Source organism: Dama dama, chromosome 5 (genome assembly GCF_033118175.1).
Source record: "Dama dama isolate Ldn47 chromosome 5, ASM3311817v1, whole genome shotgun sequence".
NCBI lineage: Eukaryota > Metazoa > Chordata > Mammalia > Artiodactyla > Cervidae > Dama > Dama dama.
The window spans coordinates 99353197-99375588 of record NC_083685.1 but is presented as its reverse complement, the minus strand read 5'-3'; the positions used below and the strand labels follow the sequence as shown (position 1 = coordinate 99375588).

The 22392-nt window shown below is 40.9% G+C and overlaps 1 protein-coding gene and 1 pseudogene across 2 annotated transcripts; both read left to right on the top strand.

Moving 5' to 3' along the window:
- The first annotated feature begins 2267 nt into the window (after positions 1–2267).
- Positions 2268–22168, top strand: LOC133055987 (myosin-4). Of its 2 annotated transcripts, none has more exons than XM_061141078.1 (38): positions 2268–2471; positions 2568–2711; positions 2819–2975; positions 3728–3755; positions 3830–3944; positions 4031–4123; positions 4253–4316; positions 4950–5048; positions 5142–5245; positions 5398–5536; positions 5729–5847; positions 5938–6087; positions 7518–7688; positions 8473–8779; positions 9619–9689; positions 10262–10349; positions 10430–10547; positions 10856–10979; positions 11069–11205; positions 11326–11581; positions 12281–12523; positions 12838–13014; positions 13229–13374; positions 13628–13718; positions 13810–14199; positions 14716–14842; positions 15270–15388; positions 15515–15711; positions 16897–17080; positions 17167–17332; positions 17434–17558; positions 17822–18130; positions 18769–18972; positions 20228–20353; positions 20443–20613; positions 20702–20806; positions 20911–21006; positions 22016–22168. In XM_061141078.1, the coding sequence occupies exons 1-38, from the start codon at positions 2268–2270 to the stop codon at positions 22166–22168; spliced, it is 5817 nt and encodes a 1938-aa protein (XP_060997061.1). The 2 variants fall into 2 exon arrangements, with proteins under 2 accessions (XP_060997061.1, XP_060997062.1); XM_061141079.1 differs by having other exon boundaries at positions 2268–2475; positions 2572–2711.
- LOC133058095 (U6 spliceosomal RNA) lies at positions 6424–6523 on the top strand (annotated as a pseudogene).
- Positions 22169–22392: the final 224 nt, after the last annotated feature.

Sequence of the window (22392 nt, the reverse complement as noted above, 5' to 3'; positions counted from 1 at the left end):
TAAAATTTTGGCTTTTCAGACCACTTACCCACACAAAATCTATGACTCTTCTCTTTGACATGTGAGAACTTCAGAAAGAATGAAAAGATCACATCTAATATTTAATATGAACTATTACTGCAACTTAACCACTGAGGATATTATCAGAAGGGATAAAATCAACAACGTGCAGCTATAGAAGTCAAAATTTCCAGGTGCCAATCCAGGCTTTGCACCAACTCTAGTTGCCTGGGTCAAGCCAGTTGGCTTTGCGTATCTTAAAATACAGCATGTTGCAGTGGGATTAGCACTGAACCTGGACTTAAGACAATAGGGCTCACATCCTAACACCACCACTCACACATTTGGAACACTGCATGACTCTTTACTTTTCTGGGCCTCAGTTTCCTCATCAGCAAAATAAGGAAGCTGAATCCTGCGTGACTACTCAGGTGCCTCCAGCTCTTGTAAACTATGATCTAAGTCAATGGTTCCAAGGACTTCTCCATGGAACTGAAACATTTAACAGATCTCCCTCAATCCATGTATTGGAACGTGTACTTTTACTATTACACCAGAAATATACATAATGATAAAAACCTACTATTTTTAATAACTATTTTGAATGAGTTTATATTTAATATAGCAGCTATATTAGATATATTCATTAAAAGAAGAGAAAACATAGTTTGGGAATGTTGCTTGTTCGAACTTGAGACCATTATCACTGTGCGGGTGGATTCAAGGACCTTGGGGATCCTTGGAGGTTTGTGACCCTCATGGTGGGAAATGATTTATCTCAGACTGAAATGAGAAGCATCCTTTCTGAGTTCTGTGGATACACTGCACTGTAGTAATCTCTGCAAAGTAGGATATTGTTAATTCAAAACTGCCTGGTGTGAAAACAAACACAGAAACAAAAAAAGCTTTTCACCTTGCAAGAGAAAGCCCTAACATTAAATGTTTCGGTATCTGAAAATATGTCTAAATTTCAGTATTGTCAAGAGACTATTAGAGGTACAAATTAGATAGATTTAAGAGATACAGTATGTGGCAAACACCCAAACCTTCTAAGTCGAGGGAAGTTTAATCCTGGTGATTAAGGACCAAGACTTCTTCTGGAAAGCCTACAAAATGTTGAGGCTGTTGCTGTCATTGCTGTTGGCAACCAACACATGGCTTTCCACCTTCTTTAACTCTGGTCACTCATCTGGGCTAGAGGACTTATTTTCTCATAGTTAATTTGTGAGTGAGGAAAAAGTTCACTTTGGCTTGAAACTTTATACTGGCTACCCATTTCAGAAGAGAGATTTAGAGGACTGGTCTATTTTTTAAAAGAAAGAGAAAGAGGAAGATATAGATATAAATATGTACCTAAAATAATAAGAATCAGATAAAAGCAACTAGTATGCTGAAATCTAGCTTAAAAAATCATAGACCAAAGATATACAATCACTATGAAATTTTACTAAGAATTCAGATGTTTTAATTCAAGAGTCTTTTAAAGTTATCTTCTGTTTAGATAAACAACTGACTTCCACAAATTTTAAGAACAGATTATAGGAAAAGACTTTTATATGACTTAGGACAAAATCATTTCTTGCATTTTCAGCTTTCACTGTACTTATCCTTTTACTTACTTAATAACTTTGAATTAATGAGGAGTATATTTGTGTTTATCAGCTGTTTTCAACATGGAATTTTGTTCAAAAAACAGGTTTACCTTTTGATACATCCAATTTTAATAATTTTCACGTTCAATTAATAAATCCAATTTTAATCATTTGAGACAGGAGGAAAATTTGCCTGAGTAGTTGAGTTTTTAAAATAGGTTCATTTAGATGGTAAAGCCATTAGAAATAGTTATTTTCCATTTATTTTATGGTCACAATGTCAAAAAAAAAAAAAGGCAGGGGGTTTGGAAAAGTAAACAAAAAAAAGGCAAGGAGAAGAAAAAATTCTGAACACATCGGAGATGTTGCTGGTTGAAATGTCAATTACTCCACATTTGTCAAGGATGGCTAATAATATAGAGGATAGGATAGAGGCTTAAATATCACAAATACTAAGCTACCAAGATAAGACTTTCAAATCAGTGATCTACTCTACCAGCACCCTGGCATAGTACACAGGAGTAAGTCCTCAAGTCAGAGTGAGGAATAAGCACAGCCACTGAAGTATACTGACCAAAAAGCAATGGGAAGAGGTCCACCTGCACCCTGGTTCACCATCCAGCTGGCTCTCCATCTAGGTATCTGCTGCCCTGCTGCCACCAGTAACCTGCAGCCATGAGTTCCGACTCTGAGATGGCCATTTTTGGCGAGGCTGCTCCTTACCTCCGAAAATCTGAAAAGGAGCGCATTGAGGCCCAGAATAAACCTTTCGATGCCAAGACCTCAGTCTTTGTGGTGGACCCTAAGGAGTCCTTTGTGAAAGCAACCGTGCAGAGCAGGGAAGGGGGGAAGGTGACAGCCAAGACCGAAGCTGGAGCGGTGAGTAGAGCATCTGGAGGGGGTGAGATGGGGCTCTACTGCCAGTTAGGAGAGCTGACACTTCTTTGATATGGCCTCTATTACTTGACTTGACAGACAGTAACTGTGAAAGAAGACCAAGTCTTCCCCATGAACCCTCCTAAATATGACAAGATCGAGGACATGGCCATGATGACCCACCTGCACGAGCCCGCTGTGCTGTACAACCTCAAAGAGCGTTATGCAGCCTGGATGATCTACGTGAGTTTGTTCTCATGGACTCTGATCACACAGGTGGTAAATATTTTGAAACCCAGTATTAGTGTCCTCATGAAATAATTATATTCCTTTTTTCCTTTATGGTGCAGACTTACTCAGGCCTCTTCTGTGTCACCGTCAACCCCTACAAGTGGCTGCCGGTGTACAATGCAGAGGTGGTGACGGCCTACCGCGGCAAAAAGCGCCAGGAGGCCCCGCCCCACATCTTCTCCATCTCTGACAACGCCTATCAGTTCATGCTGACTGGTGAGTTGGATGTTTTCCATGTGCATCTTTTTAGGAGATGAGACTCTAGGAGAGAGAGACTAACCATAGGAGAAAGAGACTCTGCTCATCTCAACACACTCTTCGAGGTGGTCCCCTAAATGCCATCACCCTTTGCCCAGAACCAACCAAAACACACTCCAAATTTTAAGGTGTATCTGGAATTAAAGTGATCATACTGTGAATCTTCTTCCTAGAATGCTGTCTCAGCTAGACCATTCTAAGGCACAATGGCACCTGGGGAAAAGGACTGAGAGATTTCCTCTTCAGAGAGAGCAGAACATCAAAATGAGCCTTTAGTTTTCCCTGAAAATATGACTAAGGCCATGATTACTTCCAAAGCTACCACCTTTACTATACTGACTCCTTCTCCCATGCTAAAAATATCTCTAATGCCTTATATCATTACTTCATGTATCTACAATAAACATGCTAATTTGTCAATTAAATTCATCTGAAAACCCCAGTCCACTTGGTGTGCATTTAGTGTGGAGAATAAAAAGAGGAAGTCTGCTGCTTCCTTGCAGTGTCCTGTTACCACGGTGGTCTGTAAGCTGATGTGATGGGGGAGCCTCAGGGAGTAGGAGAGAGGGGAGCTGGAAAAGGTGCTGGGCCTGGGGACCACCAAGCCCTCAGGATTGCTGAAAAATACTAGGTTCATGCCATTTTATTAATTTACCATTTACAAATATATTAAAAAATGGTATTGACTGCCTATAATTTCTCTTTTATAGACCGAGAGAACCAGTCAATCCTGATCACGTAAGTAGACGTGATGCTTTGTTTCCAGGACTGCTGGTTTTAGGAACTCTACTGACTTGGTTTTTATTTGACAGTGGAGAATCCGGGGCAGGAAAGACTGTGAACACGAAACGTGTCATCCAGTACTTTGCAACAATTGCAGTCACTGGGGAGAAAAAGAAGGAGGAACCAACTTCAGGCAAAATGCAGGTGGGTCAGGTTGCCAGGGCAGCGTGTGGGCTGTCAGGTGAGAAACTGCCAAGCCCCAGATGTGAGCACTGCTTTTGCCTTGGCAGGGGACTCTGGAGGATCAGATCATCAGTGCCAACCCCCTGCTGGAGGCCTTTGGCAACGCCAAGACCGTGAGGAATGACAATTCCTCTCGCTTTGTGAGTCTCTGGGTCACAAAAGGGTTTTGTCAGGTCTTAAATGCCCACAAAGGCATGTCTCAGTTGTTATTTCAATCTCTTTTACTCATGTGCTGTTTTGTATGTAACATCGTCTTTTTCACTTGCAAGGGTAAATTCATCAGGATCCACTTCGGGACCACAGGGAAACTGGCTTCTGCTGATATTGAAACATGTGAGTAACAGGACCTCCTAAATGGAATCTGGAGTGACAGTGATGGACTGGAGGAACATCTTCCAGCTCCTGCTGGGCCTAGGAGCCTGTGCAACACCAAACATGCCCTTGGGAAATGCCAGTCTAACCAGACCCGAAGGTGTGCTTCACCCAGTTCAGTCAGGAGCTAACTCTGCTATAGAAACTGCCAGGAATTGCTGGGCTTATCAGAAGGATTTCAGCCTCACAATACATTTCAAATTTTTCTAAAAAAAAATTAAGACTAGGGGTGCATTAGTTGGGTTTGGTGTATGAAATTTCCTCTGTAGTGTGAGCTTGATAAATATTGCTCTTAGTAACTACTCTATTATTAAGTGAGCAGAGACCCTGAGGAGGAACAGGTTATCAAGAACCAATTGTCATGGATCCTATGTATGAGAAATGAATATGTCTTGAGACAGACAACTTTAGTTTCCTTCAAGAGGCATAAGAGTAACCACAGTGGTAAAGACAAAATTATGTGGTACCTCATCAGACCATTAGCTGAAATCACAAGGGGCCAATGAAATTTTTAGTTCATGAACCGACGATCCAAAGTCACTCCAAGAACTTTATAAATTTTCCATCTAATTCCATGTCCACTTGCCATTGCAGATCTTCTGGAGAAGTCTAGAGTCACTTTCCAGCTGAAGGCAGAAAGAAGCTACCATATTTTTTATCAGATCATGTCTAACAAGAAGCCAGAGCTAATTGGTATGCAAGAACTTAAATGTATTAAGTTAAAAGCTAACATCTTTACTAGTCCCTTCTAATGCAAAACACACACCCTGAATTCTATGTACCCAGAAATGCTCCTAATCACCACCAACCCATATGACTACGCCTTTGTGAGTCAAGGGGAGATCTCAGTCGCTAGCATCGATGACCAAGAAGAGCTGATAGCCACAGATGTAAGTTTCACATGCAGTTTTTAAAATGAGCTGTTATATATGGGAATGACAGTGACAACCCTGCTGTAGGTGTGATTCAGGACACAGCATAAAGTCTCCTGAATAAGTTCGTGTCTTATGTCCTAATTCTGTCTTCTCATCTCTCCTGGCAGAGTGCCATTGAAATCCTGGGCTTCACTTCTGATGAAAGAGTGTCCATCTACAAGCTCACAGGGGCAGTAATGCATTATGGGAACCTGAAATTCAAGCAAAAGCAGCGTGAGGAGCAAGCAGAGCCAGATGGCACTGAAGGTACCAAATGAACCGCCAACTGGGTTAAGCGAGAGAAAATAGGCAACTCCAAACTCATGTCTCCTTTACACCTGAGCATCTGATGGACACACAAACCAAACCCCACATAGCAGTGATTCCCTCCTTACTCTGCCCCTAGGTGTTGTGGGGCCATAGTAGGCCATGCTGGATGTCTGAATTGTGTCTTTGCAGTTGCTGACAAGGCTGCCTACCTCCAGAGTCTGAACTCTGCTGACCTGCTCAAAGCCCTCTGCTACCCCAGAGTCAAGGTCGGCAATGAGTATGTCACCAAAGGCCAGACTGTGCAGCAGGTAAGGGCACAACCTCTGTGAGTCACACATTTTCCAGGCCTTCAGGTCATGTCTTTAATAAGAGCAACAATTATTACTCTGTCCATGAAGGTATATAATGCAGTGGGTGCTCTGGCCAAAGCCGTCTATGAGAAGATGTTCCTGTGGATGGTCACCCGCATCAACCAGCAGCTGGACACCAAGCAGCCCAGACAGTACTTCATTGGGGTTTTGGACATCGCTGGTTTTGAGATCTTTGATGTGAGTAAGCAGAAACTTTGCAGGAGAAAACTTTACCAATCTTGCTGCTGCAATCATTACTAGAAAGGGTCTATAAAACAACAGTTAACACTATAACACCTTAAATTGACACATGGAAGACAATCAAAAAGTCCATGAAACGGCATCAACTTTGTGTTCAAACTCCATCAATGTCATTTCCTACCTGTGAACTTGGATAATGGAAATGATATTGACCCCAAACAGGGTAAATTCAACTAAAACCTGTACAGAAAGCATGTAGCACCCCAGATAACAGATCGACTTCTGTGAATCTTTTGCAGTTGCAAGACTTCTGGATTTAAAGACTTAAGCACCGTGCCCGCTTTGGCAGCACATATACTAAAATTGGAACGATACAGAGAAGATTAGCATGGGCCCTGTGCAGGGATGACATGCAAATTCGTTCCATATTTTTAACTGAAGAGGATCCCGGACATGGAATATTTGTTATAAATGAATAGTGAAAACCTAAAAAAAGACCTAAGCACCATCCCCCAGCACATAGTTAGCACTTTCATAGTTAGCAGAGATGGCTGTGTGGGAGACAAGGACAAATTCAAAGACCAATTCTGAGATTCCTACCTGCCCTCCATGGCCAGTAGAGGGGATGGAAATGGCATGGTAAAGAAACTCAAATTCATCTGCCTAAGACAGAATACCTCCCATACAGTTTACCCAAGTCTCCTCCCCAACAGCAGTGTCTCAGGTGTGTCTGACCCAGAGGTCTCATTTCCACAACTTTCTCTGGGTACACTCATGGACACTGGATGAGATTTTCTGGGTTTAGGAACAAAAGCATTTCCAGAAATCCTCAACCCAACATGGGAAGAGAGGAATAATCTTGTTCCAAGCAACAATACGAAGAGTAATCCACATGTTTTCAAATGAGAGCTAAGGACAGTGTAAACCGGCAACCTCTTTGAGAGTTTTCAATAACAGTTTTTTTTACTGAGATATAATTCACATCTCATGCAGTTCACCCTGTTAAAGTACTGAATTCAATGGATTCTGATATATTTACAGACCAGTGCAATAGATTTTAGGACATTTTCATCCCCCGAGTGGGCAACCACTCCCCACTAACTAAGCAGTCAGTTCCCATTTCCCTCTTATCCCATCCCCTGGAAATCTGCTTTCTGCCTGTATGGATGTGCCTATTCTGGACATTTCATGTAAATGACATCATACACTACATGGTCCTTTGAACCTGGCTACCTTCACTCAGCCTAGTATTTGCAAGGTTCACCCGTGTCTCAGAACCTCTTTGACTTCTGTGTATGGGGACATCACTCTGAGTCAGGTTGTGTTTTCATGCAGGGAGCAGTTAGGCTAACTGTGTAAGAAGGGTCCTTTCGAGGAGAAGCTGTTATCACGAGAAGAATGTTCATTTGTATTTTCTACTTATTTAGTTCAACAGCCTGGAGCAGCTGTGCATCAACTTCACCAATGAGAAACTGCAACAGTTTTTCAACCACCACATGTTCGTGCTGGAGCAGGAGGAGTACAAGAAGGAAGGCATTGAGTGGGAGTTCATTGACTTCGGGATGGACCTGGCCGCCTGCATCGAGCTCATCGAGAAGGTTCGCTTTCCTTTCTCAGACCACAGGTCACCCTGCTGACCTGTATTTAAAAGAAAATCACAAATCTCACTGCACACTTTTACCAGAGTAAAAGGTTTCTATTGGTAACTAAGATCAGGGAAGGTCCTTTGGCCAACTCTGAGGGAGATGATCTCAGATGAAAGGAGACTGAGTCTTTCCTAGAGTCCAGAACTCTACCCTTCCTCATAGTCTGATGACAAGTCTGATTCTTAAACCATCTTTCCTTATTAAAGAGCTCTGAGGAGAGCATGATTCACTTATTTCTTTGTCAGTTTTGGAGTCATCACTGCTGGCATTTGAAGGTGGAGTTCCTAATACTTTAAAGCAGGGGCTCTCAGTTGTGCCAAAGACCCTGCAAGTACTGAGTAAACCTGCACATTCCCCTAAACTCACTCTTAGAAATAGTTTTGGGTAAGGGTGGGGTAGAGCCTTGGAATCTGAATTTTTACCAGGTGTTTCTGACACAACCTATTTGCAAGTCACACTTGGAGAAACATTGCTCCAAGGCTTTGGGGCAAAGACAAACTTCACCGGAGGTCCTTCCTTGTTCATCCTACTCCCCATTATATCCCAGAGCCCAGCACACACCTGGGTGTTGATAGGCACCCAATTAATACTTGCCATTTAACAATTTCTGACCGAAGAAATGAGTTTTCACTAACTAAAGAATGATACGATATATTTACTCAAGTCAGATCAGAATGCTACCCATTATTTCTGCAGGCAGGCAATTCAAGTGGCATGTTTCTTTTCATTCTCTCAGCCTATGGGCATCTTCTCCATCCTGGAAGAGGAGTGCATGTTCCCCAAGGCCACAGACACCTCCTTCAAGAACAAGCTTTATGAACAGCATCTTGGAAAGTCCAACAACTTCCAGAAACCCAAACCTGCCAAGGGCAAGGCTGAGGCCCACTTCTCCCTGGTGCACTATGCGGGCACTGTGGACTACAACATCACTGGCTGGCTGGACAAGAACAAGGACCCCCTGAATGAGACGGTGGTTGGGCTGTACCAGAAGTCTGCAATGAAGACTCTGGCTTTCCTCTTTGCTGGAGGTCCAAGTGCTGAAGGTCATTTTTAAGATCAATTATATACCCTTAAGAGTCTCAAAACAGAATTACCTTGCTTATCAGAGACAGATATAGCAAAATCTACCATTGAAAATACTGGCCAATGTGGAGCTAATAGAAAGAGGTATATTTAATAAGCATGGTATCATTCTAAGATCACAGACTTTCAAAGCTACAAGTTGACACTATGGATCCTTTGTCTATAGCTTCATTTCACCAATGAGGAAACAGAGACTCCAAGAGCTTAAGGGACTATTCGGATTATAGAGCTCATTTATAGCATTTTAACAATATTGGGTTTTTCAAGGATTCAGCTAAGCTAGAAACGAGGACATCTTTTGTCAGCCCACCAGTGCCTAAGAAATTGAAGTTCTATTCTCCTAAACCTCAAATGTCCAAATAACAGGACAAAGGTATGGGCAAATAGGAAATAAGACTTCCTTGCAGGTTACCAGAGGTTCACCCACCTGGGACCAAGCATGCAACTGCCTTCCCTCCAGGAATTGTGCGCACTAAGGAGGCATTACTACTCTGTCTCCTGGGCACTTCCTTCAGAGGACAGACTAGGCCAGTTTGGAGTAGCTATGTCCCATCCCTTCCCCACATATATTCTTTCCACCCACAAGTTTTTTTTTTTGTTTTTGTTGATGTTGTTCTAAATGCCTATTACATGAACCAACACATATTTTCTTAATCTAAAGTTGAAGGGGGAGAGACATGGAAAGAATAGGAATGACACAAGTGAATGCATGCAAATTTAAATTCTCAAGGGAATTTTGGCAGCCTTGATGTCTATGGATCATTGTAAATAATTTTAATTTTTCCATTTCATATTTCAGAGGGTGGCGGTGGAAAGAAAGGTGGCAAGAAGAAGGGTTCTTCTTTCCAGACTGTGTCAGCTCTTTTCAGGGTACAGTATATTCTTGAATTCCAAAGGATTACTTTTAAAAAATAGTATTACCATAACTTAAAAAAATTATTTTAAAGAAATATATGGAGAAACTGAGGTAGTGACATACTTTAAAAAAAAAAAAAAACTGGAAAATTCCTTAAGGAAAAATTTAGCAAAAAGACCCATGGTGTGTCTCTTCTTCACATCAACTTTTAGGATAAATTAATCATTTACCCCTTAAGCCCCATATCTAAAAGCTCTGGTAGTAAGCAAATTTCACATGAAATCAAACCCCCTTTGAAGCAGATGTAGTCAGTTACATCTACTTCATATGACTGAAGTCTCAATACAAATTTTCTCTGATTGGCAGCGCTTGAGGAAAATAAATTGAAGTTGGCTGATTTTTTGTAGTCGATAATTTCCTCTCTATACTGCATACATACGATTTCTCCTGGTCATTATGACTAATTCTTCATTGAGACAGCTCATTAAAATATGAAATGGGGGCAAATTCACTAAGGATCATTGATAGGAACTCTCATGTTGATGCAACTAGAAATTATTTTGAAACTTTTAACATGGTTCCACAGGAGAATCTGAATAAGCTGATGACCAACCTGAGGAGCACTCACCCCCACTTTGTACGCTGCATCATCCCCAATGAAACTAAAACTCCTGGTAAGGCACTTCTGATACCCAGACAAGCTCCAGTGTGACTTCTCAGGAGACTATTATATGGAGAACATGTCTTTTTTTAGGGGCCATGGAGCACGAGCTGGTCCTGCACCAGCTAAGGTGTAACGGGGTCCTGGAGGGCATCCGCATCTGTAGGAAGGGCTTCCCCAGCAGAATCCTGTATGCAGACTTCAAACAGAGGTTTGTGTCTCTTTATTTTTCTCTTTTAGTGCGTTAGTCTATATAAAAATTGCCACACAGTTCATTTGTAACACTTTTTCTTGAAAAATGAGCTTCAGCCATTTTAAAGGTGATTGTAAAAGAAAGAAGCCTTGGTTTATATAGTCATTAAGTTTTTCATCCTATCTTCTCAAGTTTTACAAAAGGCATTGATGGTTTTAATGGAATTTTTTTCTCCAAAACTCTAATTTTTTTCAATGGTAGCTACCAAGAGTTTCATTTTTTTTTTTCAGCGAAAACCCACATTTTTATTTTTTTTATTCTGACAGATATAAGGTTCTAAATGCAAGTGCTATCCCAGAGGGTCAGTTCATTGACAGCAAGAAGGCTTCTGAGAAACTTTTAGGGTCTATTGACATTGACCACACCCAGTACAAATTCGGTCACACCAAGGTACCAGCAACCCTAATTTCTATCATAATTCATCCCCTTTGGGCTTTTTTATGAGCAGAAGTAACATATTTAACTTGTTCTTTGGCAAGGTTTTCTTTAAGGCTGGCCTGCTGGGAATTCTAGAGGAGATGCGAGATGAAAAGCTGGCTCAGCTCATCACACGCACTCAGGCCATTTGCAGAGGGTTCCTGATGAGAGTGGAGTTCAAGAAGATGGTGGAGAGAAGGTGAGCAAACAAGTACAAGTCTCATTTCTCCACATTTTCATAGCTTAGCCCAGTCATTATTTTTGTTGAGAGATGTTAACTTTCCACATTCTTCTTCACTTGCATCTTTTCTTCCAACAGAGAATCTATCTTCTGCATCCAGTACAATGTCCGTGCTTTCATGAACGTCAAGCACTGGCCCTGGATGAAGCTGTATTTCAAGATCAAGCCCCTCCTCAAGAGTGCAGAGACAGAGAAGGAGATGGCCAACATGAAGGAAGAATTTGAGAAGACCAAAGAAGAGCTGGCTAAGTCGGAGGCAAAAAGGAAAGAACTTGAAGAGAAAATGGTGACTCTGATGCAAGAGAAAAACGACTTACAACTCCAAGTTCAATCTGTGAGTATGAGACATTGCACAGTTCAGCTACATACCATCCAATCACTGACTGGATATGAGGCTTTTTTAAACTGAAGGTTTATAAATAAATGGTTTTCACTGAAACATTTGTTGTAATTGTTTACCCTTCAAAAATTCTAAAACTCAGACCTAAAGAAGAGTAGACACAGTCACAAATTATGTCCTATACGTTCAATGCACATTCATGCATAGTTCAGTCATTGGTGAGCAAAGTCACACACAAAAAAATCCATAAACATTTTCCTTTCTTTCTAGAATCTTCCCTTGCATTATAATGTTCTCCTCTTAATAAATGTTTTTGTGCATAAAATGGAAGTTATGTTGTTTTTACCAGGACAGAAAAAAGAATAAATTAATCCCCCCTCAAATGTGAGAAAACTGATCCCTAGAATGAATAAGTAACTTTTCCAAAGTAGCCAAGGAGCAGATTTTGCCAAAAGGCTAATTTTACTGATTTGACCTTCCACACATGGATATTTGGAAGAAATTCACTATTGTATTTATTTAATCAGTAGACTGCAATTACTAACATTTTGTCCATTTGATTAAGTTGACAGGTTAGTTGGCATATGTGTTGACCATTCTCACTGAGTCATGGAAGTTTACTCCCTTTAATACATTGTTGTGTATTTGCAGATACAGCTTAAACAAATGAATATGTTTCCTTTCCCCCTCTAGGAAGCAGATGGCTTGGCTGATGCAGAGGAAAGGTGTGACCAGTTGATTAAAACCAAAATCCAACTTGAGGCAAAAATCAAAGAGCTAACTGAGAGAGCAGAGGATGAGGAAGAGATCAATGCTGAGCTGACAGCCAAGAAGAGGAAATTGGAGGATGAATGTTCAGAACTGAAGAAAGACATAGATGACCTTGAGCTGACACTGGCCAAGGTTGAGAAGGAGAAACATGCCACAGAGAACAAGGTACAAATCGTGACCCATTTTAAAGTGTTTACAAGTGCAAGCTTGTAACTGATGTATTTCAACTGCATGTTTAATCCTGAAATTTTTGAATATGAAAAGATAATACTGCTATAATTATGTCATCTCTTTAGTCTTCATCATCTTTATCCATTTACCTTGACCTTTATCTCCCATATTTTTCAGTTACATAGGCCTGGGTTAACTTCTAGTTTCCATTCTTCATCTTAGGTTGACATTATTCTAAAATATTACCATGTTTCTCATCAAGGCAACAGGATGTCATTAATATTCCTGTAATTTGTTTAACTCTAAAGGTGAAAAACCTCACAGAAGAGATGGCAGGCCTTGATGAAAACATTGCAAAACTGACCAAGGAGAAGAAGGCCCTTCAGGAGGCCCACCAGCAGACCCTGGATGACTTGCAGGCAGAAGAAGACAAAGTCAACACCCTGACCAAATCTAAAACCAAGCTAGAACAGCAAGTGGATGACGTAAGTGTGAAAAACACAGTGTTCCCTCTTAAGGTGAAATAAACAATTGTGACACACAACTATCAGGGATGCTCATAAGCCTTTAATTGCTGATTTGGAAATAATAATTAAAGCTTTCATGCTATTTGCTATATCTTTAAAAATACTCCTGTGTCTTTGAAAGCTATGTTCAGTGCTTAAGAACTGAAACAAATAAAATGCATTATAAACTTAGCTTGAAGGATCTCTGGAACAAGAGAAGAAACTGCGCATGGACTTGGAGAGAGCCAAAAGGAAACTGGAGGGTGACCTAAAATTGGCCCAAGAATCCACAATGGATATAGAAAATGATAAGCAGCAACTGGATGAGAAACTTAAAAAGTGAGTATGACAGAATACATTTGTAAGCGGCTCACTATCTGGATCTCAAAAATATTACTTTATGGCACACAGAAAAAAACAATACAAATAATGACATCTTTGACTTTTGTACTTAATCGAAATGTTACATTACTGACTTATAAAACATGTACTTAGCACTTCCTTAACACCAGCCATATAAAAATGTTCAGTTACACATAAAAAAGACTGGCAAGAGGACACAGTATGAGCTAACATGCTGCTCTCCTAACAGGAAGGAGTTTGAAATGAGCAATCTGCAAAGCAAGATTGAAGATGAACAGGCCCTCGGGATGCAGTTGCAAAAGAAGATCAAGGAGTTACAGGTAAGTCCATGGTTTCCATCAGCCTCATGCAACATGACAAAATTACCAAGTAGCTCAAAGGAGCTCACAATGAGCTTCTCCCCACCTCCAGGCCCGCATTGAGGAGCTGGAGGAGGAGATCGAGGCCGAGCGCGCCTCCCGCGCCAAAGCAGAGAAGCAGCGCGCAGACCTCTCCCGGGAACTGGAGGAGATCAGCGAGCGGCTGGAAGAAGCTGGCGGGGCCACTTCCGCCCAGATTGAGATGAACAAGAAGCGCGAGGCCGAGTTCCAGAAGATGCGCCGGGACCTGGAGGAGGCCACGCTGCAGCACGAGGCCACGGCGGCCGCTCTTCGCAAGAAGCACGCGGACAGTGTGGCCGAGCTGGGGGAGCAGATCGACAACCTGCAGAGGGTCAAGCAGAAGCTGGAGAAGGAGAAGAGCGAGATGAAGATGGAGATCGACGACCTGGCCAGCAACATGGAGACTGTCTCCAAAGCCAAGGTATGTACTAACCTGTCCCATTTCATCTTATTTACCGTGACTCAAAATGATTGAGTTTCTATATGATCTAATCTAACCGTACAAGCCTTAGATGTTATCTCAAACTTTAAAATTATTATTAATAGGTATTACTATATTGAAATGAATCATTTCAATCTTCCTGTCTCCTTTGTAGAAAAATCACTTTAAACTTTGTCACTATTACCACGAAACAATGAAAATACAGAAAAAAAAACTTATGTAAAAACTATATTCTCCATGATGCAGAATTTAAATGACGTTCTAGTTTTCCAAAAGACAATAATCTAACTTTTAAATAGCTCATTTATTCATTTAGCCAAAATCAGGTGCCTCTGACTTTGCATCCAAGGCACTGTGCAGGGCTTTGCAGTAGAAAGGAAGGTAAAGAAAACTCAGCCCCTTTGTGCAAAGACTTACAGACTTACAAAGAGAAGTCTCCCCAGACTTACAAAGGGAAGCATGTTATCTTTCCCTGTTTTCTACTTCCCACCACAGGGAAACCTTGAGAAAATGTGCCGTACACTAGAGGACCAACTGAGTGAAGTGAAAACTAAGGAAGAGGAGCAGCAGCGCCTAATCAATGAACTGTCAGCCCAGAAGGCACGTCTACACACAGAGTCAGGTCAGTGAACGTGGAGAGGCTGGAGTGCAGGGTACACCTATCAAAACGGAATCATTTCTTTGGCCAGGTACACCCCTTTATCATTGATATGTTATTCCTCTGTCTTTTTACTGTGAGACAGTAGGATGATTACAAGTTATAATCAGAAAAAAATTTAATCTCAATGGACTGAAGAGATTTTTTTTTTGGCTCAGCATTACTCAAACCACCCCCTCTCAACCTTAAAATACCAAAGAAAACTCCCACACTTTTTGAAGAAAAGAGCAAGAAATAAACTTCTCAACAGTTTATTTGAGTTACTCTCAAATAAAGCTCTTGAGTTACTCTCCTTGTCATATGAAATAACAGAGTTCTGGTGTTATTTCATTCATTAAGTTATTCTTCACCTAGACAACAGAACTAAATCACCACATTCTGTCTCTCACAGGTGAATTTTCACGACAGCTAGATGAGAAAGCTGCTATGGTATCTCAGCTATCCAGAGGCAAACAAGCATTTACGCAACAAATTGAGGAATTAAAGAGGCAGCTAGAAGAGGAGACTAAGGTGAGAATTCTCCAGTTGATACATTCAGTCACTTGAACTGTGCAACATGTCACACTATCCAACTCCACCCTGAGAATATCAGTAATCAGAACATAAACTTATAGTGCACACTTTCTGTTGGTCCAGGCCAAGAGTGCCCTGGCCCACGCCCTGCAGTCAGCCCGCCATGACTGTGACCTGCTGCGAGAACAGTACGAGGAGGAGCAGGAAGCCAAGGCTGAGCTGCAGAGGTCAATGTCCAAGGCCAACAGCGAGGTGGCCCAGTGGAGGACCAAGTATGAGACAGATGCCATTCAGCGCACGGAGGAGCTGGAGGAGGCCAAGTATGAGCTCTTAGCAAGGCGGGTGGAAAGAAATAGAAGCTTTAAAATAGTGAAGAAAAAAGAAAGAGACTATCCCATGGAGATAGGGGAAGGATTTCAGCCTAAATATGCAGAGTGGTAGACTCCACCATATTCTCCTTCTGTCAGCCCAGTGTATATCCACTAGAGAATGGGCCAAGACCAGAGCCCTCACCCTATTCTGGTCTGTTACAAAAGCAACTTAAATTTCTTTCCACCAAAAAGAATTAATAACTATCAGCATATCCTTTATGAATTAAGAATAATTCATTTTCTTTAATATAAGGAAAAACAGAGGTACTGAGACTACCTAGTACATTATTATGAATATTATAATTAACAGCAATCCATTTATCCTTACCTGGAGTATTATTAGTTCAGAATAAGACTATCATACTTTCCCATCATTTAACTAACAACCAGTACCAATGAACTTACCAATTACACATGCTGTGGAATAAAACTCATGGGAGGTACACATGGAAGGAATATAACCATTATATTCCAGTGAAGGACGTTTTCTAAAGTTTGGCTTATCTCAGCAGTTGTTAGAATTAAACAGAATGAAAGAGTTTGATGAGCTTTTGTAGAGGAAGCATCCTGGTTATGAGTGTGGGCTGAAAGGGAGCAATAAGGCTTTGGAGAAGTGTAATAAGGGAATAATATTATTCTCTCAAGGGACCAAACCCAGAAAACTATTGATTAATTGTATGACATTGACAGTGTCACTCTGGGCCACAGTTTCCCCCTTTGTAAAGAAGACAATATTAGAAAATGGTTGAGGATCCTATTCAGAGTTAAAAGTCTTTAATGCCAGGCTTCCTGTTCATGGCTGTCCCTTTTTCCTCACCCTCACATCTTCACATTGCTTGCTCCACTAAAGTGCTTACTCAGAATCTCCATACCCCCTCAACCATTACCACCAGCAAACACACCAAAATGACCTCATACATTGTTGAATATCTCCAAGATAAAAAAGAATTCACTAGGGAAAACAGAATCACAGGAGAGATAAAACAGGTGCTAAGAAGGTATTTTAGAAAACTGTAATAACTTATGGGCAAAGGAGCAAAAAGTCTTGGGGAAAATATGCCAGCCAGCAGCTTTATAAAGTTCATGGTGGTAACTGACTCTGCGCTTGGTCACTCACACTGACCAACTTCTCAGGAAGAAGCTGGCCCAGCGTCTGCAGGATGCTGAGGAACATGTAGAAGCGGTGAATGCCAAATGTGCCTCCCTTGAGAAGACCAAGCAGCGGCTCCAGAATGAAGTTGAAGACCTCATGCTCGACGTGGAGAGGTCCAATGCTGCCTGCGCGGCTCTCGATAAGAAGCAGAGGAACTTTGACAAGGTGGCTCAGCCTATACAAACTCCACCCGTGTTTTATTAATATTTAGTCTCCCTTTCTCCATCAACTGACAATTTATTGTTTTTCAGGTCCTATCAGAATGGAAACAGAAGTATGAGGAAACTCAGGCTGAGCTTGAGGCCTCCCAGAAGGAGTCCCGCTCTCTCAGCACTGAGCTGTTCAAAGTCAAGAATGCCTATGAAGAGTCCCTGGACCAACTTGAAACCCTAAAGAGAGAAAACAAGAACTTACAGCGTGAGTCTTTGTAACCTTTCTATTTCAAAAATGGTAGACAGGTATCTTTTCAATTTTTCATCTTTCTCAACTGAACTTTGTATTTTATTATTAAACTACAGAGGAGATTTCTGACCTGACTGAGCAAATTGCAGAGGGAGGAAAGCATATCCATGAACTGGAGAAAGTAAAGAAACAAATAGAACAAGAGAAGGGTGAACTACAGGCTGCTCTAGAGGAAGCAGAGGTACATGTTTTGTTTGCTCACCTATGCATTATACATAAATTGAAAAATTAATAGCCACTGAGATCTATCACGTTGCAAACTTTCAGGGGATAACTCATGTTATTCAGTAAGAAATATTGAATTGTACCTTAGGAATATAGAATAAAAGGCTAAACTAAGCTGTATTAGAGTTTGTGAGTTTTTCTAATGCCTTCTTGAAGAAATCATCATAATGTACCCCCCAAAGCACTCCTTAGATAATTTAAATGTTTCTTTTTCTAAAGGCATCTCTCGAGCACCAAGAAGGCAAAATCCTTCGCATCCAACTTGAGTTAAATCAGGTGAAATCAGAGATCGACCGGAAAATTGCTGAAAAAGATGAAGAAATTGATCAGCTAAAGAGGAACCATCTCAGAGTTGTGGAGTCAATGCAGAGCTCCCTAGATGCTGAGATCAGGAGCAGGAATGATGCCCTGAGGATCAAGAAGAAGATGGAGGGAGACCTCAATGAAATGGAAATCCAGCTGAACCATGCCAATCGCCAGGCTACTGAGGCAATAAAGAATCTTAGAAACACACAAGGAGTACTGAAGGTACATTAGGATAAACAAACATGGTGTCATACAGTCTGGGAGTAATTGTGTGACTCAAATTTTAGTATTTCAGGAGGACTATAAGCCATAAGTCATCTGAATAGTACAGTAATTAGTTGAAGTTTTGCTGCACACAGTTGAAAAACAGCTTAATTCTTAAAAGCCCAGGGCAGAATTTACTTTGTCATTTGAAAAGAAGACAAAGTGATGAGGGGTGACAACACAGAGGTAGTGATGAATGATTTTAGCTACATAGCACTGCACAAATCACTTTACTTACATGGACTACATGTGTTTAATGTATAAATAGAAAGATAATATGTATATCTCTATTTATTTAACATTTATAAAATAAGACCATTTTATTAGCTCATCTCTAAGGATACTTTCCTAATCCAAAATTGTATAGCTTTATTCATAGCATTTTCTTTAATGACTCAGGACCTAAAATAATATAACATCACATTCTTGGGTAGAACTGCCACCCAAGCTACAAAGAATTTGTCCTTAAAGAGACTTGAGGATTTTTCCTGTCCAATCAAGCACTCAGTTGTCAAGATCAATGTGTGTACATGACCCTAAAGTTGTATTTGCTTTAACTGGAGCATGAGTAACAGCCCTTTGCTCCATCTGTGCAGGACACTCAGCTCCACTTGGATGATGCCATCAGGGGCCAGGATGACCTTAAGGAGCAGCTGGCCATGGTTGAGCGCAGAGCCAACCTGATGCAGGCTGAGATTGAAGAGCTGAGGGCATCGCTGGAACAGACAGAGAGGAGCAGGCGAATGGCAGAGCAAGAGCTTTTGGACGCCAGTGAGCGTGTGCAGCTCCTGCACACACAGGTGAGGTCTGGGACTATGGTAGAGCAAATGCACTCCCTGAAGCTGAAGACTACTGCAGAGGATAAGCTTGTTCAACAGTAAGGAGGAACCTTGGCAAGGGTCCCTCCCAGGAGTTCAGGAAAATGTACAGCAGTAAATACGCACTGGGGTCCAGCAGATTCACAAATACATTTATAGGCTGGGTTAATCATGTTGATTTGAAATAATTTACTGTTCTAGAAACTTCTGTTTAAAAAAAGCACAAAAGACCCCCTACTAACAATCATATTTACAACATCGGTAACACATATTATCTTGTAACTCTAAGCTGCAAAGAGATAAATCAAATGCAGGAAGGCCACAGTACCTCTAGTCAGCATTTGTTGTTTATAATGGATTTGTTAAATCAGTGGTGGCTATATCCTCACAAAGGCTAATATGCAGCACTTAATATTCATGTAATAAATGTTATGGAAATATATTCACAACATAATAAGTTAAAAAAGCAATTTAATCATATAAAAAGCATTATCCTTTCTTTTAAAAATACACAGAAAATATCCAGAAGTGTAAGCAAAGGTTTTATCAACAGTTATCTCTGGGTAGTAAGAATATAGTAATTATTCTTTGTCTCTTCTTTGCTAATTTGTATGTCAACTATTTTTTTTACAATAAACATATATTATTGTATACTTTTTTAAAGTTGCAATATATGGAAATAGCCATCATGAAAAGTTAAAATCACATACTACAAAATAATTTTAAAATCAAGTTAAAATGCAGCATTTTTGTTACTCATCATTAGTATCCTTGAATTGACTGCATATTTCAAATACTACCAATTTTCTAAAAATGTAAGAGATCCTTGGTTCATTTTTGTACCAATAATGATGCTATTTATCCACATAGAGCCAACAAATGTGAAAAAACAACTAAAAATTAGTAATCCATTCATCATGAGCTATGTGATGCTACCTGCAGCACTTCACATTTTTTCCTGGGGCAGTGGTCATGCTTTATACTTACAGTAGCCACTGATAACAGTTGAATATGCTTGGTATCCAAAATTAATTTTCATCTGGAAGAATCTAAAAGAATTTTTATTAACAGATGTAGGTAGGTAGAAAGAAGAGAAGTGAAACAGAGTCTACCTTTGATTTGGTTTTTATTCTGAATATTTATGATCAGTAATGTTAATGCCTAGTAAAAATAACAATGTAAATAGGTATAATACAATTAAATGACCTTGTCTTCTTTTTTTACTAATTTGAAACAGAACACTAGCCTGATCAACACCAAGAAGAAGCTAGAGACAGACATCACTCAAATCCAGGGAGAGATGGAGGACATTGTCCAGGAAGCTCGCAACGCAGAAGAGAAAGCCAAGAAGGCCATCACTGATGTGAGCAGAGGGCCATGCCAGGTCGTCAAGCTAGAATCTTGATGGGCTGTCTCACCTTTCTCAACTAGTTTTGTTTTACTGCCAATTAGGCGGCCATGATGGCTGAGGAGCTAAAGAAGGAGCAGGACACCAGTGCCCACCTGGAGCGGATGAAGAAGAACCTGGAGCAGACGGTGAAGGACCTGCAGCACCGCCTGGATGAGGCTGAGCAGCTGGCCCTGAAGGGTGGGAAGAAGCAGATCCATAAACTAGAGGCCAGGGTGGGTCTCCCAACCTGTTCAACTCCCAGCCTGTTCATGCTGCTAGTTACAGCCAAGTGGCTAACCCCTTATCTTTGTACTCTTGCAGGTGAGGGAGCTTGAAAATGAGGTTGAAAATGAACAGAAGCGCAATGCTGAGGCTGTCAAGGGTCTTCGGAAACATGAGAGAAGAGTGAAGGAACTCACTTATCAGGTGACAAGCCTTTCCATGTAATTCAGGCCTACTGCTTTCAAGAAAATAAAAATAAATTGTTTTCAAATTATGACACTATCTATTTGCTACTTCTTTTATTCCAGACTGAGGAGGACCGCAAGAATGTTCTCAGGCTGCAGGACTTGGTGGACAAGTTACAAAGCAAAGTTAAAGCCTACAAGAGACAAGCTGAAGAAGCTGTGAGTACCTCTAAGCAAGAGAGAAAGGTTCAGGAGCAGGGCCAGGTTTTGTAGAGACAAGGTCAAAGAATTTAAGATGCTTTTTTTAAGGCAAAGAACACAGAATTGGTAATATGAAATTGGGTTTGAAAAATGAATATTTAGAAGGAAAGAAACCATAACACTAATTACCGGAGCCTTGGAGATTCAGGTTCATTTCTTCTGAGATCTCTTTAAGCAGTTTGCCAGACATGGTAGTATAGAAATGTTTCTTGGTTATAACTCACTTCCCTCCCTATCTAGAACACTCAGCAACAATGAGTACTCACAGAGGTGTGCAAATGAGGGCTCTGAATCTAAGCCTTATTTAAGTTTATGATGAATCCACCTCTGAACATTTCTTTTTCATTTGGTTGCAGTTCTTTCTCATGGGCTTCCCAGGTGGCTCAGTAGTGAAGAAACCTCCTGCCAATGCAGGAGACTCTGGTTCAATCCCTGGGTCAGAAAGATACCCTAGAAAAGGACATGGCAACTTACTCCAGTATTCTTGTCTCGGAAATCCCATGGACTGAGGAGCCCACCGGGCTCCTCAGTCCATGGGGTCACAAAGAGTTGGAGACAACTTAGCAACTGAGCACTTATGCGTGCTTTCTCATACTGTTAATTCTAAAATCCTTCTTTAAGGTTCTCTGCACCCAGTACTACCACGGTACCTACTTTTAAGAGTTTGTTTTACAGAAACAAGGTTGATTCAAATTCCTGCTACTTTGATCTCCCTGTTGTCACTGTAGCATCTTAAGTTTGCCAAGAAGAGAGTTAAATAAGAGATAATGAACAGGGAGTTGTAAGCCCAAACAACAGAGAGGCGAATGTGTGGGATGCCCTGTCCCAAGCAGGTATATCACCAAAGAACAGAACCTTCTGCTTCTCACTTACGAAGCAAATCCTGTAGCTGCTCCTAGTAACAAAGGCAGTAAGAATCAGGAAATGTCACATTTTCTTGTTCTCTCAAATGCATTTCTTTTCTCAGGAGGAACAATCCAATGTCAATCTTGCCAAATTCCGCAAACTCCAGCATGAGCTGGAGGAGGCTGAGGAACGGGCTGACATTGCCGAGTCCCAGGTCAACAAGCTGCGGCTGAAGAGCCGGGAGGTTCACACAAAAGTCATAAGTGAAGAGTAATTCATTCTAAGGCGAAAAGGTGACCAAAGAAATGCACAAAATGTGAAATTCTTTGTCACTGTCAAATGTAATTTTAATATCAAGGAAATAAATCTGCAGAGAATTTTGCAATCTAAAAATACATGTGCCTCTTAATTACAAGCTCAACAGTGCTATTAGAACTAAGTCATTCGTTCAACATTTGTTATGCTCCTACTGTGTGCAATCAGAGATGATGACAAAAA

Coding starts and splice junctions, on each gene's coding strand:
- LOC133055987 (XM_061141078.1), top strand. CDS start 2,268: ATGAGTTCCGACTCTGAGATGGCCATTTTTGGCGAGGCTGCTCCTTAC. Junction 8,780..9,618: donor TGGAGGTCCAAGTGCTGAAG/GTCATTTTTAAG, acceptor TTCATATTTCAG/AGGGTGGCGGTGGAAAGAAA. Junction 10,548..10,855: donor TATGCAGACTTCAAACAGAG/GTTTGTGTCTCT, acceptor TTATTCTGACAG/ATATAAGGTTCTAAATGCAA.